This window comes from Moschus berezovskii, chromosome 1 (assembly GCF_049115385.1).
Source record: "Moschus berezovskii isolate FMDL1 chromosome 1, NW_MosBer_1.0, whole genome shotgun sequence".
Classification (NCBI taxonomy): domain Eukaryota; kingdom Metazoa; phylum Chordata; class Mammalia; order Artiodactyla; family Moschidae; genus Moschus; species Moschus berezovskii.
Window position 1 is genome coordinate 483822 of NC_142460.1, and position 15325 is coordinate 499146.

Sequence of the window (15325 nt, forward strand, 5' to 3'; positions counted from 1 at the left end):
CTCCCCTCATCCCGCTGGGCATCCAGCCTGGCACAGTCCAGGTGATCAGGCCTCCCCAACATCCTTCCCCCCTGATTGAACTCATCCATTGTGATTTGACGTTTCTAGCAGAAAAGAGCGTGTGCTGATCAATGTACCATCCCTGAGAGTGGGTACCTTTCTCATAACCATTGTTCAACTAATGTGAACACTTTTTTCCTATGAAAACAACAGAACTGTGATGACTTTCGGTCACTGAGAAGCATCGAGCCATCCGTGATGCACCAGATGTCCTGGGGACCCCTGATTCGGTCCGAAGGTGAGCAGGTGGCTCGGGTTAGACAACTAAACCTGGGTATTGATTCAGAAACCGCTAGCTGTCCCCAGATATCTCTTCTTCCCTCCTTCAATGGTAATAGAACCCTAGTTTTTAGGGAACAGTTGGCTGCCAGGAAAAACTGTTGTTTCCAGCCAACCTCGCAGCAAGAGTGACTGCATAAGTGAACTCCGGTTAATAAGATACAAAGTGAAGTGAACTGAGGTGAAGTCGCTCAGTCGTGTCTGACTCTTTGTGATCCTATGGACTGTAACCTACCAGGCTCCTCTGTCCATGGAATTCTCCAGGCAAGAATACTGGAGTGGGTTGCCATTTCCTTCTCCAGAGGATCTTCCCGACCCAGGGACTGAACCCAGGTCTCCTGTATTGCAGGCAGACGCTTTACCGTCTGAGCAACCAGGGAAGCCCCAATAAGATGCAAAAGGGAGTGTCAAATGCCCTCCTTCTAAACACCTGGTACGCACACAGCTGCCTGAGATGCAGGGGAGGTGGCTGCAACCAGCCACCACTTGGGGCCATGAGGACCATCCAGACAGGAACTGGAAGGAACTGGAGTCCCAGGACACCCTGGAGCAAAGCTGTGGGGCCAGGCTTGAGCTCTGACCTCCCATTTTTATGCCAGAAAGAAACTTGCATTTTCTTTGTACTGCTATTTTGGGGTTTTCTCTTTCTTGCAGCTAAACCTAATCCTAGTTGATTTTCCCTTTTTATTCTGTTTCTTCCTAATCTGGATGGCCTTCTTTGTCTCTCTATTTTCTTGTTCAAGAACTTCTGGGTTCTGGAGGCAGGGTGTAAACCAGGACAGGAGTCCTGACCAGATTTTGGGAAGGAAGGCTTTTGGCCAATGATATTCAGCTGCTGGTTCTCATCCAGAACATTTCAGAAATTTAAAAGATCACAGGATTCCAGCCAGGCCCCAGGCCTGTCCACTGAGGGTCTCCCAAGCTGCACTCCAGGCCCTTGCGTTTGCATTGGTCCTCAGGCGATCACTGACCTGGGTCCTGGGACAATGCTTTTCCTTTCCTCTTCATTGTCTTAAATTGCCGAGAGCTGGTTGATCTGGGGCTCTAATATGAAAGAGAACATATGTGAATTACATTCACTAAGAACCATAAACTGAGTGGTTAAAATAACAAAATACCACTGAAATCTGGAGACACAAATCCAAGACCACATAATGGGTGGGGCTGGCTCCTTCCAAAGTCTCTGAGGGCCTCCATTCCAGGCCTGGCTCCCTGCCTCCGCATGTCCTGCTGGGTGACCTGGCTGTGGCCACCTCCCTCCAGCCTCTGCCTCTGTCACCATGTGGCTTCTCCTGAGCACCTCTGTCTTCTTATGGGGACACTGGTCATTGAATTAGGGGCCTCTCCCACTTCAGTATAACTTCTTAACTAATGACATCCACAAGAATCATATTTCCGAATATGCATATTTCCCAGTGCATTCTGAGGCACTGGGGGTTTGGACCCAACACGTATTTTTTTGGAGATTGTGCTTCAACATGTAACACTGTTTGCTGGTCTTTTAAAGGAAGAACACACCTAGGCAACTCCTGAATCTGTGCTGCCAACATATCTATCAGCATCATACTTTTTGCACTTAATTTTTGGAAATCATCCATGGCCATTTGCTTTTCCAGAGAACATAATTTCTCAGTCACTACAGTTTTGTGTGTATGTGTGTGTGTGTGTGTAAGAAGAAGTTGAGAAAGTTTGAGGTTAATGTCCTATAGGCTCCTGAAATGAACCAGTGGGAAGGGTCTGGGACAATTGTGGAGGAGGCTCAGAAGTGAGAAGCCTGGGAGTCCCCGGGTGGTGGCTGAGCTCAGCCTCTGGAAGGGGCCTGGGTTCTAGGTTCCAAGCTCCTGGGTTTTCGCACACCTCCATCACTACTCCTCACTGAGATGTGTCCCCGTCACAGGGCAGTGACAGGTCAGTGTCTTTGCAGGAGGAGTGATCATGTACATCATACCAGGATGTCACCACCACCCTGTGCATGGGTGCTCACACTTCTGGGGGAGGACCCATGTCTTTTAAATGTCTCATCCATCAGGACTGACATGTGGATGTTATGTTTAAGGAGACATTCCCACTGATGGTGTGGGTCACGTTGCAACACAGGCTCCCTCTCTATTTGTAAGCATCTCTCCTGAACCAGTAACCATTCCTGGATCCTGATAACCAGTGGACAGTACTGGCCTGTGGACTCCAGTCAGAGCAGCTCTGAATCTGTGGCTGGTTAAGAGCACTTGACTGTAGGGAACAGAAACCCAGCTGGAGAGGCAGCAGCCAAACAGGTTCACTTGTTTCTGGAGCTGGCAGTCTGGGGCTGCAGCTAGACTCCATGGGGCCAACCATGGGGGGCCTCTTCTGCTTTTCTGCTGCAGCATCTTCTAGGGAGACAGTCCCCCCTTACGGTCACAAGTTGGCCCCTGACAGATATAGGAGGAGAGGGGAGTCTCTATGGTACCATCCACTGGAGACTAGATTTAAGGGCCAGCTGTGAACAAATTTTTAGGAAGCTGGTAACCCAGAGTCTTGGGGCCTCATGTTCCTTAGAAGGTTGCAGGTGCTCCAGCAATCATTCCCAGTATCCTCATCCCAGTGTGGACCTCCCTCTGGAGGATGGGGTTGCCTGGTTTCCAGCTGACCCATCATGTAGGCTGTCTGAAGGGAGCCTCTTCTAAGCCATCATTGACCACTTTGCTGCACATGCCCAAGCTGTGACTGGGGGGCCCAGAGCAGCAGATACTTCAGGCCATAGCCCCAGAAATGGGAAACGGGGTCTCAAGTGTCCCTTGTTGCCCAGGAAGGCTTTCCTACCCAGAACTTTCTGATAAGCTCCTGTGATAAGATTGAGATAAAATTTACCTAATATAAAGTTAACTTTTAAAGTAAACTATTGGGTAGAATTTAGCACATTCACAGTGTGATATGACCATTACCTTTCTCTAGTTTCAAAACATATTCATCCCCCAAAGCAGTTCCAAGCCCACAGAGAGTGAACCCCATCCCCACCCCTGAAACCATGAGGTTGGCTTTCTGACTCCAGTTTCCCTAAAAACAGGATCATATGGCTACTTGTGGTCCTCAGCAACTGTGCCTGTCACTCAGCACAGTGGATGTTTTCAAGGCTCATCCGTGTCCCACGTAACTGTGGCAAAACCTCCTCCCTTTTGCCTCCCTGAATGCCATTCCTCTGGGTGATGGACCACGTTTGTTTGTTCATTCAGCCTTTGATGAATTCAGGTCTGTTTCTCCTTTCCACTGCTGTGAACCTCCATATTCGAGTATTTATTTGTATCCCTGTTTTCAGCAGTTTTGGGTCCAGACTCCCATGTGCTTTCTTGCCCCTGAGTCTGGGAAAGGCCGGCTCCCCTGTGCTGAGTTGCACGTGGGTACAGGCAACGTGTCCCTGTGCCGAGTCCACTGAGCTCTCTGCCCCCACCTGCACTGCCTGTGGCTCCCACGTGGCCTCCTCTTCTTGGCCAATGACCATCCAGAGGATGAGCAGGAGGAGCTGTCCCCTCTGCTTTGCTCTCCTGGGCTTGAGGCACCTGCCCTGGCACCTCTGGGAGCCCTCGGGTTCATGAGCACACTGAGCAGCTGCCGCAGGAGAGCCTGCTCCATCATGGGCTCTGACCTGGATCCTCTATCCAGGGGTGATGCTGGGGCCCAGCTGGGACCTGGCCCCGCACCGTCTCACCCCTGTAGGTGTTACCCAGTCCAAGCTTGCTCCATTCGCTGCATGATAGGCCAATAAATCTGACAGACAAGGGGTTAAGATAAGCTGCTTTATTCAGGCAGCCCACTGACCAAGAAGATGGCAGGCTTGCGCCTCAAAATAACCATCTTGTCGGGGTCTGGGTGCCAGGTTCCTTTATAGAGTCAGAGGGAAAGAAGCAAGGAGGAACTAAAGTCAAAAGGCAGAATAGAGGGGGAGAGGCAGTGGGGAAGTAAAGTGAAAGGGTCTTCAGTCTTGCAAAGCATCTCCAAGGGAACGTCCAGCCTTTGGAAGAGGCGTACTAATCACTTCTATTCACAGGTAGGTCAGTTCAGTTGCTCAGTCATGTCCAACTCTTTGTTACCCCATGGACTGCAGCATGCCAGGCTTCCCTGTCCATCACCAACTCCTAGAGCTTGCTCAAACTCATGTCCATCGAGTCAGTGATGCCACCCAACCATCTCATCCTCTGTCGTCCCCTTCTTCTCCTGCCTTCAATCTTTCCCAGCATCAGGGTCTTTTCCAATGAGTCAGTTCTTCAGATCAGGTGGCTAAAGCATTGAAGCTTCAGCTTCAACATCAGTCCTTCCAATGAATATTCAGGACTGATTTCCTTTAGGATTAACTGGTTTGATCTCCTTGCAGTCCAAGGGACTCTCAAGAGTCTTCTCCAACACCACAATTCAAAAGCATCAATTCTTCAGTGCTCAGTTTTCTTTATAGTCCAACTCTCAAAACCATACATGACTACTGGGAAAACCATAGCTTTGACTAGACAGACTTTTGTGGGCAAAGCAATGCCTCTGCTTTTTAATATGCTAGGTCTAGGTTTGTCATAGCTTTTCTTTCAAGAAGCAAGCGTCTTTTAATTTCATGGCTGCAGTCACCGACTGCTGTGATTTTGGAGCCCCCCCCAAAAATAAAGTCAGCCACTGTTTCCATTGATTCCCCCATCTATTTCCCATGAAGTGATGGGACCAGATGCCATGATCTTCATTTTCTGAATGTTGAGTTTTAAGCCAACTTTTTCACTCTCCTCTTTCACTTTCATCAAGAGGCTTTTTAGTTCTTCTTCACTTTCTGCCATAAGGGTGGTGTCATCTGCGTATCTGAGGTTATTGATATTTCTCCCGGCAATCTTGACTCCAGCTTGTGCTTCATCCAGCCTGGCATTTCACATGATGTACCTTGATAGTATATTAAAAAGCAGAGACATTACTTTGCCAACAAAGGTCTGTCTAGTCAAGGCTATGGTTTTTCCCGTGGTCATGTATGGATGTGAGAGTTGGACTGTGAAGAAAGCTGATCACTGAAGAATTGATGCTTTTGAACTGTGGTGCTGGAGAAGACTCTTGAGAGTCCCTTGGGCTGCAAGGAGATCCAACCAGTCCATTCTAAAGGAGATCAATCCTGGGTGTTCATTGGAAGGACTGATGCTAAAGCTGAAACTCCAATACTTTGGCCACCTCATGCGACGCGTTGACTCACTGGAAAAGACTCTGATGCTGGGAAAGGTTGGGGGCGGGAGGAGAAGGGGATGACAGAGAAAGAGATGGCTGGATGACATCACCGACTCTGTGGACATGAGTTTGAGTGAACTCCGGGAGTTGGTGATAGACAGGGAGGCCTGGCGTGCTATGATTCATGGGGTCGCGGAAAGTCGGACACGACTGAGCGACTGAAATGAACTGAACTGAACTGAACTGAACTCTGCATGCGGGTTCAGTTCAGTTCAGTCTCTCAGTCATGTCCAACTCTTTGTAACCCCATGAACCGCAGCACACCAGGTCTCCCTGTTCATCACCAACTCCCAGAGTTCACCCAAACCCATGTCCATCAAGTCGGTGATGCCATCCAACCATCTCATCCTCTGTTGTCCCCTTCTCCTCCTGCCCGCAATCTTTCCCAGGATCAGGGTCTTTTCAAATGAGTCAACTCTTCTCATTAGGTGGCCAAAGTATTGGAGTTTCAGCTTCAACATCAGTCCTTCCAATGAACACCCAGGACTAATCTCCTTTAGGAGGGACTGGCTGGCTCTCCTTGCAGTCCAAGGGACACTCAAGAGTCTTCTCCAATACCACACTTCAAAAGCATAAATTCTTCAGTGCTCAGTTTTCTTCGTAGTCCAACTCTCACATCCATACATGACCACTGGAAAAACCAAAGCCTTGACTAGACAGACCTTTGTTGGCAAAGTAATGTCTCTGCTTTTTAATATGCTGTCTAGGTTGGTCATAACTTTCCTTCCAAGGAGTAAGTGTCTTTTAATTTCATGGCTGCAATCAGCATCTGCAGTGATTTTGGAGCCCAAAAAAATAAAGTCAGCCACTGTTTCCACTGATTCCCCATCTATTTGCCATGAAGTGATGGGACCAGATGCCATGATCTTAGTTTTCTGAATGTCGAGCTCTAAGCCAAACTTTTCACTCTCCTCTTTCACTTTCATCAAGAAGCTCTTTAGTTCTTCTTTACTTTCTGCCATAAGGGTGGTGTCATCTGCATATCTGAGGTTATTGATATTTCTCCTGGCAATCTTGATTCCAGTTTGTGCTTCTTCCAGCCCAGCGTTCCTCATGATGTACTCTGCATATAAGTTAAATAAGCAGGGTGACAATGTACAACCTTGATGTACTCCTTTTCCTATTTGGAACCAGTCTGTTGTTCCATGTCCAGTTCTAACTGTTGCTTCCTGACCTGCATACAGGTTTCTCAAGAGGCAGGTCAGGTGGTCTGGTATTCCCATCTCTTTCAGAATTTTCCAGTTTATTGTGATCCACACAATCAAAAGCAATGAAAAGCAAGTTAAAGAAACAGTTCCAACATGGACTCAGAACTGGCTTCTTTTGTGCAACACAGGGTCACCTCTGGCGGCAGGGCCGGGCCTGGGAGCTGGCTACCTGGTCCTCATCGTGGGGGCCGCCTGCACCTTGGTGGCTGGGGCAGCTGCCCTCCTTGTCCGCCACTACCAGAGAATGACTGGAAAGTACGACTTCAAAGCCCGGTCCGACAACTTCAGCTACCAGGAGTTCCACGAGTAAGGAGCCGGGCTGCCCCGCAGGTGGGTGACAACGAGACCCTCTGACATGCGAGTCCTGCCTTCAGCACTGATGGTGACCACACAGTGTATCTGGGGGTTTTGGCTGAAGGTAGATTTGTGGGTGTTGGTGTCTCATGCCTGCAAAACTGTGTGAGTTTTAATAAGAAATATATATTCGGTCTTCATCCACTGTTCCTGGTACACGTGTGTGTGGTCAGTCGCTAAGTCGTGTCCGACTCTTTTGTGACCCTATGGACTGTAGCCCACTGGGCTCCTCTGTCCGTGGGATTCTCCAGGCAAGAATACTTGAGTGGGTTGCCATGCCCTCCTCCAGGGGATCTTCCTGACCCAGGGATCAAACCCATGTCTCTTATGTCTTCTGCGTTGGCAAGCAGGTTCTTTACCACTAGTGCCACCTGGAAAGCCCAACTTCAGCTCAACTTTGCTCTAACATTAAAGACAACAGCCGCCTTGGCTGGGTACCTTCTCGTCTGACTTGGGACCCACGAGGTGTGGTCATGAAGACCCTTCCATTTACTGCCCCTGCTCCATACTGTCCTCGTTGGGGGTACTGTCACATGAACATGCTCTGCAGTGGCTAGCCCATGTCCCCTTCTTCTGTCCCCATGTTTAGCCTGTCGTTCTCTCGAGATAACAGACCTTCAGCACAATTCAGTTCTACAGTGTGGCAGACCCGGGATTCATCCTTTAAATGAAGACAGTGGGCTCAGAGAGCTCAGGTCAATCAGCCGGGTCGGCCACACAGCAGAGCCTAGGTTACTTCTCCATGAGGCAGCATCTCTTTCTGGTTGACTTCGTTGTGACCAGAGAAATTGTCCCTGCTCCAGGAGCTTGTCCTGGAGACACTGGGAACGTGATGTCCTCACCTGGTCTCAGCCCCCATCAACCTGAGAGCCCTTGTGACTCCAGGCCCTGGAGCCCTAACATCCCCGTGGGAAGGGCTGGGCCTGGGCCCAGCACCACCCTGCATAGAATCACAAGGAAATTTCAGTTCTTACTTCAGATATAAAATAATAATGACAACAAGGAGGCCAATACTTGTCCTGGGGGATTTCCAAAGAAATCTGGTGAGTTGACCAGGGAGGCCGGCCCCTCCTGAATATTGAAACACAGAGGTAAAATTGGCCCCTGGTCTTTTCTTATGCTCCTGGGACTTCTGTCTTCCAAAGTATATAAGGAAGAGACCTATAACTAGTTTTCAAGTTCTTGCACATATCTGCTCTTTGGAAACGTCAAACGAACATCCCCAAGGTTGACACCCGGCACAGCCCCGCTGGGCGCTGAGCCCTGTGTCCGGGTGGGTGGTCCACAAACAGTGAAAAGGCACAAAGTCCCCAGGGTGTGGCCGTCTGGCTCAGGTGCGTGCAGCGGCCACACCTGCTTGCCTACCAGAGGGAGTGGCCCGCACCCGAGACCAGGCTCCCATACCTCCCGGGAGTCTCTGCCCTTTTATTGGGCCTGGCCTGGCCCTATTCAGCAAGCACAGATGTCATGTCCTCAGGATTGGCAGCGACGCTCTACGCCTCACTCTCCCGGGGTTTCAGCATCAACCTTGCCTTTCCTGGTACAGAGTGACCCAGATGATCTTCCCTGCGCAGGTAGCTGTGATCAAGTTCCAGTCTTCACTCGAGCCTTGATGGGAGCTTGTTTTGTCCTACATCCGGGCTTCGATGAGCCCCAGAGATGGAGAACACCCAGCCTATGCCTACCCCAAGGAGGCCCGTCCTCCGTGTGGGTCCCAGACAAGCAGCAGCACCAGGATGGTGAGAGGAGCTGGTGGAGAAGCACGCAGGACTCTGGACACCGGGAGCCCCAGACACAAGGCTTTTCAAACCAAGCTCCAGTACAGCTCTGCCATCACCCAAACATTGCCACCACCCAGGGCTGCCAGCCCTGCTGCCACCCCAAGTGGTCCAAGCCCCTGTCTTGGCTTTGCTCACTATTGACATCTATCACCTACCACCCACCCACCCAGCCTTGTGCCCCTCTGTTAAATACACAATATTTCACTTTCTCAAAAATATTTGACATCACATTCTAAATCCTATTTTTAAAAATAGGTCAGTCATAAAAGAATACTGCTAATGTGATTTTTAGTAGACACATATACCCTTTGATTTAGTCCTGCATTATTACTAAGATATTGTTTCTATTCACACAGCAGTGACTCAAAAGGCACTCTATTAATATGAAAATTTTTATAGCAAGTAGGAAAATATTATATATATGTATATATATATATACATATCTCCCTATTTTATATTTTTCCAAGCATTTTCCCAGATACTAAAATAAATAATTTACCTGGGGGTGAGGCACTATTTACCCATTGCATAATGGGTGACCATAAAATGAATGGGTGAGTTATTTACATAAGTTTACAAAATGAGCTCATGAGGAAATAGGTCTAGAAACTAAGTTTTGGTTTAGAATTTTCTTCATTGCACTGTGCTAAGCGATAATGCTTCTTCCTTTACTTGAAGTACATGGAATTGTATTTGATACCTAACCGCTGAGAATATAGTGTTTCTCCTTGATGAACTTAGAACATGGTCTCAGTTTTTAATTCACAGGGTTAATTTTATTGAATGTTTTTAATTCATAGGATTAATTTTATTGGATGTAATTAACACAGGACATTAGGGAAATGTGAGTATCTTGATTTATTGAAAATCTCAGAGTCAGGATAGAATTACAGTATGTAATCCCACGGGTAGCGATTCTGAGCGAATGGAATAAATTGCTGTGACACTGAAAGAGGCCGTGCTGACTGCTCTGTCTGGATTCGTCCCCCTCACGAGCTCACTCAGCAACCGCGAGGGCGGGCGCGGTGCTGCGTTTCAAGGAGACCAGGAGCCCGTCTCTGGCTCTTCCCGAGCTGTGTCCGCTTGTTCTGACATCAGCTCAGGACCTCTCACAGACCTTTCCTGAGGAAGAGACAGCCGGTGTTCAGTAAACCCAGGCTTGAGACCTGTGACTGTGTGGCTGTTGGGTCTTCGGTAAAGTGGTTGATGCGGAATTTAAAACTCCGTCTTTAGAACTTCATCCACCGTGCTCACGCAGTCTCAGCAACCACTGTGTCCATCCACTAGTGTTTCCTGTAATAATGAAACCTCGGTCACCCCCTCTGTTTCCTGCCACTGCCCTAGTCCCTTCTTCGACAGATATTTCCTGAGCATATACTATGCACCAGGCCCTGAGCTCAGAGCTGGAGATCATGAAAGGCAGGCTTGGTTCTGCCCTCAAAGGGCACATGGTCTTGAGGGGGAAAGACACTCAAATCAACTGATGGTGGGCGTCCTGACAAGTACTGAAGGGGCAAGAACGTGTGTGTCATGAGGTGCCCCTGACCTGGTCCACCCATCCACCCATCCACCACTTTCCTCCCTGCCCACCCGCCCACCCACGCTTCATCCATCCCTCACTCCCTCCCTCCACCCTTCCTCCCATTCATCCATCCATCCAACCAGCAAATATTGGTGCGTTCCTGTTCTTATGCTGACATTGTGTGCGTGCATGCTAAATCGCTTTAGTCGTGTCTGACTCTTTGCGACCCCATGGACAGTAACCCGCCAGGCTCCTCTGTCCATGGGATTCTCCAGGCAAGAATACTGGAGTGGGTTGCCATGCCCTCCTCCAGGGGATCTTCCCGACCCAGATATCGAACCTGTGTCTCTTATGCCTCCTACTTTAACCACTAGCGCTACCTGGGATACTGGTATATATGTATACTGACATTCGGAAGACAGAAAGAGTGAAGTAGAGTCCATGTCCCCAGAAACTCAACATCCAGCTAAGGAAAAGCCCCATGAATCCTATGTGCAGTAAAGTCAGGGAAGCCAAGGAGAGAGGGAGGGAGCCAGAACTATGCATGTGTATGCCCGCGAGCTCACATTACTTCTCCAAGAGAGTCTGGGGTGCTGCTGGGTGAAGGTAGGCTGTCTGTATGTTGCCTGTCATTTAATCCCTCTGATCAAAGACTCTGCTGGCATGGCTCAGGAACTGAATTCAAAGCATTGTGAAACAGAAGGAGGAAGGGCAGGACCCAGGGTGGCCCTGGACATCTATAGAGGTTGTTCACTGTTCTTCAATGCAGAGGTCACCCCTAGAGTTATGCAAAGCACACTCTGTCAGGCCAGACTTGGGAACCTCGGAGACCCTCCAGAAGACCCTTCCTGGGACAGAGTGGGCTGTCCTGCCTATCCGGGGCGGGGATTGTATGAGCGCGGTGCACAGACCTGTGAAAGTGAAAGGCGCTCAGTCGTGTCCAACTCTTTGCGATCCCATGGACCATAGAGTCCGTGGAATTCTCCAGGCCAGGATACTGCAGTGGGTAGCTTTTCCCTTCCCCAGGGGATCTTCCCAACCCAGGGATCGAACCCAGGTCTCCTGCATTGCAGGTGGATTCTTTACCAGCTGAGCCACAAGAGAAGCCTGTGCACACACCTTGCAGATATTAATTATACACCTTCTCACTTTAAAATCGGAGAGGGCAATGGCAAGCCACTCTAGTACTCTTGCCTAGAAAATCCCATGGATGGAGGAGCCTGGTAGGCTGCAGTCCGTGGGGTCACTAAGGGTCGGACACGACTGAGCGACTTCACTTTCACTTTTCACTTTCACACATTGGAGAAGGAAATGGCAACCCACTCCAGTGTTCTTGCCTGGAGAATCCCAGGGACGGGGGAGCCTGGTGGGCTTCTGTCTATGGGGTCACACAGAGTTGGACACGACTGAAGTGACTTAGCAGCAGCAGCAGCAGCACTTTAAAATGGAGAAAATGGGGGAAACAGAGTCGTTATGCAACTTTCCCAAACAGCCAGTAAGTGGAGAGACTGGAGCTGAAACCAGGCTTGCCTGCTTGTAAACTCCCGTGATCCACTCTGCTAGGGAGAGTCTGATGAAAACCAGGGATCTGATGGAGGCGGAGACTCACCGCATCCGCCTGGTACCCTCCAGCCCAAGCTGCACTACCCCTAAACGACCACGAGATGGCGCCACAGACCAAGGAGGGAGACCCGTTTTTTTTGCAGGCACCAGTGCCCTGCTTCTCTGGTTTGAGAACGCTTCAGCCCTGTTTGAGCTTCATGGCTGCGAAGGAAGGAAATCTGAAATCATTCCACAGAGCTTCGGGGTCTTAGGGGCACGTGTCTGCTGGGGTGGGGTTCAGACAACCGCGCTGGCGGTGAGGAAAAATTTAAGCAATAGTCAATCTAAGAATGAAATGAAAATTTTTATTCTAGCCAACTTGAGGATTATCACCCAGGAGATGTCTTGCAGTAGCTCCCGGGAATGTTCCAAAGAGGTGGGGTGGGGGGTAGTATACGTGTGGTTTGGGGGAGGGGTGTTCAGTCAAGCATACACCTTAGTGGAAGGTTGCTGCTGTCTTCAGGAACAGCATCTCAGTTAACGGTTTGGGTGCTTTCCTGAGTATGGAAAGATGCAAGAATCCAGGATCATACAAAATTTCTCCTGAAAATCTGACTATCTGAGGGCTGATCTTCCCTGAGCACAGAGGACTTCATCCTGATCTTCACCTTGTAGGTCAGCGACTGCAGAGCTTGCTGACTTGATTCTCATGGAACTGGAGGGAGGGCAATGTTCCTATTTTACAGTCCCCTCCCCTTTGATCTTAATTTCAACCAGTGTTTGGAGGCATTTCATGACCAGTTTGTTCCAAGGCCCTAAGAATGCTCATTCCCAGGTCAGGTGCAGACTTGACAGGCTGCTCCATGCACTGTTCTTGGACAAGGCCCTGATGACAGGGGCCCAAAGCTTCTGGGCCGCCTGTCCTACTAGTCTGTTCTGGCCCAGGAAATGGGTCCCTCTTGTTGCTTCTTTCTACGACTAATTACACGGTTACAATCATTTTTCTTATAGGACTACATATTTGGTTAATCATTTCAGGTCACATCGTTGTTATTGGGACTTCCCTGATGGCTCAGTGGTAAAGAATCCACCTACAATGCAAGAGAAGTAGCAGATGTGGGTTCGATCCCTAGGTTGGGAAGATCCCCTGGAGGAGGCACTGGCAGCCCACTTCAGTATTCTTGCCTGGGAAATCCCATGGACAGAGGAGCCTGGTGGGTTACAGTCCATTCAGTTGTCGAGCTGGACAAGACTGAGCACACAGCTGTTATGAATTTTACCTGAGGCTCAGTCACACATTTGGTAATGCGAGAAACAATAATCTTATAAAATACAAGTAACATAGAAAGTAACATTATTTAACAAGGTCATAAGTAGGTATTTAGGGATTCCCAGGTGGCTCAGTGGTAAAGAATCCACTTGCCAATGAAGGAGACATGGATTTGATCCCTGGATTGGGAAGATCTCCTGGAGGAGGAGATGGCAACCCACTCCAGTATTCTTGCTGGGAAAATCCCATGGACAGAGGAGCCTGGCATGCTACAGTCCATAGGGTTGTGCAGAGTCAGACGTGACTAAGCACATGCACCCACAAAGTAAGTGTTTCAGCTAAGAACTTCTGTGAAGTGCAGCCCAGTCCTCGCCAGGTCCTCTGAGCTGTCTGTTCCAGCGGCTATCTTTAAGGGAAACGATACATTGGCATTTTACATCAAGTTTGTTGAAGACGTCTGCACGTACATGGTGAGTGGCGGGTCATTGTGACCCCTTACAGGACTGAGAAAGGGAAGCAGTCTGCTAAGGAGTTATGCGGCTGGTGTCAGGAGAAGAAAAATTGATGTTTAGGACTGAGCAGGAATTTCTGCCCTGGGGCGGTCTGGTTAAAACACAGTGTACACCGGAGGGATGGGAGGGGGAAGAAAGCAGGCCCAGCAGCAGAGAAAAAGGTTTATATTCAAAGTTTCCTTGTTTTGCCTTAAGATGTGAGTTTTTACTTCATCCCTGGTCTTTCGGGGTGGGCAGACCCATGCCTTCGTAGCAGGGGACTTAGAGGCGCCAGCCTGGGCGGCTGTGGGGCCGGCTCTGCGTGGACTCTGCCTTCCTGCCTGGACTTCCCGAGGGAGGAGCGCCTTCCTTCTCACCCCTCTTTGTTTCTGGGAGGAAAAGGGCAGCCATGGCAGGAATTGGTGTCTCTGTGCAGTAAAAACCAGGGTAAACTTCCCTGGACCGGTACAGGGGTGTCGGGGCCACGGCGGGGCTGTGGCAGCGGGAGTTCCGGCTGGCACCGGGAGGCGAGTCCTAGAACCAGGCAGGCGCGGGCTAAGCTTCACCAGGCTCACGTGGGCGCCAGGCCCCTGGGACGCATCTTGAGTATTCTCTGCGGTTGTCCTGAGTCTTGGACACGTCTCTTTCCAGGGACACAGAGTGAAGGTCAGGGTGGCAGCGTGGCCAGGCCTGGGATGGAGACCCAGTCCACCCCCCGCTCAAGAGGCTGAGAGGTCCTGTCTGTTCCAGGGCCCCCGGTAGCCTGGTCACAACAGGGGGCCCTGGTGGAGGAGGAGAGCAGCTCAGGGAGGGAACGGCTGTGGACCCTGGGCTGATCATGAACAGGGCACCTCATTGTCCAGGAGGTCGCATCACCGTGGAGCCCAGCAAGGCCTCCAGCTCCGGCTGTGGCCCTGCGCTCCGGAGACACTTCCACCCCTGGACCGGGGTTCTCACTCCCTCGGGGAGGGGGCTGGCTGGCCCAGCCTTAGGAGCGCATGGGCCTTCCTGGGAGCTGGTCGACTTCTGTCCCGAGGACCGGCCTCGCTCAGGTTTAGTTCCCCCTTTTGCCAAGATGGAACCACAACCATCGTTTGCTGGTGTCCCCACCCCAGCAACCCACACGGCACCCCAATCCAATTTCTAACCTGAGCCGCCCTCTCCAGAGGCCTGGTCCCCATGACAAGGTCTGGCTCACCAGACGTCCCATCTCTTTCCCAGCAAACCTCCTGTAACTCTTGAGTTTCACCGGGTCTGGCCACATGCTGCCCTGGGGGTGGGCAGACTGGACCCCGCATGCCCCAGGAGCCCCTGGCCCCTCGGTCATGGACAGAAGTGCTACCACTAAGCTGATCCTGGAGCCCTGCCTGGAGAAGCAGAAGGGGACTACATGTGGGCAGCCCAGTGCCCAGGTGACCTGCTTTTCAGGTCAGCGAAGATCTGTCACCAGCTTCCCACCCCACACCCGGAATCGGGCAGGTGCTGGGTGGGCAAATGCCCCCATGCCTGCTAGGTCGCCTCAACCAGGCCCCTCCCTTACCTGTGGGCCTGCAGCCAGGCCCACCCCTACTGGGTGGGGAGGGATGGGATGCAGCACA

At 50.5% G+C, this 15325-nt stretch overlaps 1 protein-coding gene across 1 annotated transcript in view; it reads left to right on the forward strand.

Annotated features, from left to right (window-relative positions):
- Positions 1 to 7077, forward strand: part of UMODL1 (uromodulin like 1) — an 86313-nt gene extending 79236 nt beyond the window's left edge. The window contains exons 20-21 of the mRNA XM_055420397.2: positions 214 to 298; positions 6896 to 7077. Of these exons, the coding sequence (XP_055276372.2) occupies positions 214 to 298; positions 6896 to 7077 (267 nt within the window). The remainder of the gene's footprint in view (positions 1 to 213; positions 299 to 6895) is intronic.
- Positions 7078 to 15325: the final 8248 nt, after the last annotated feature.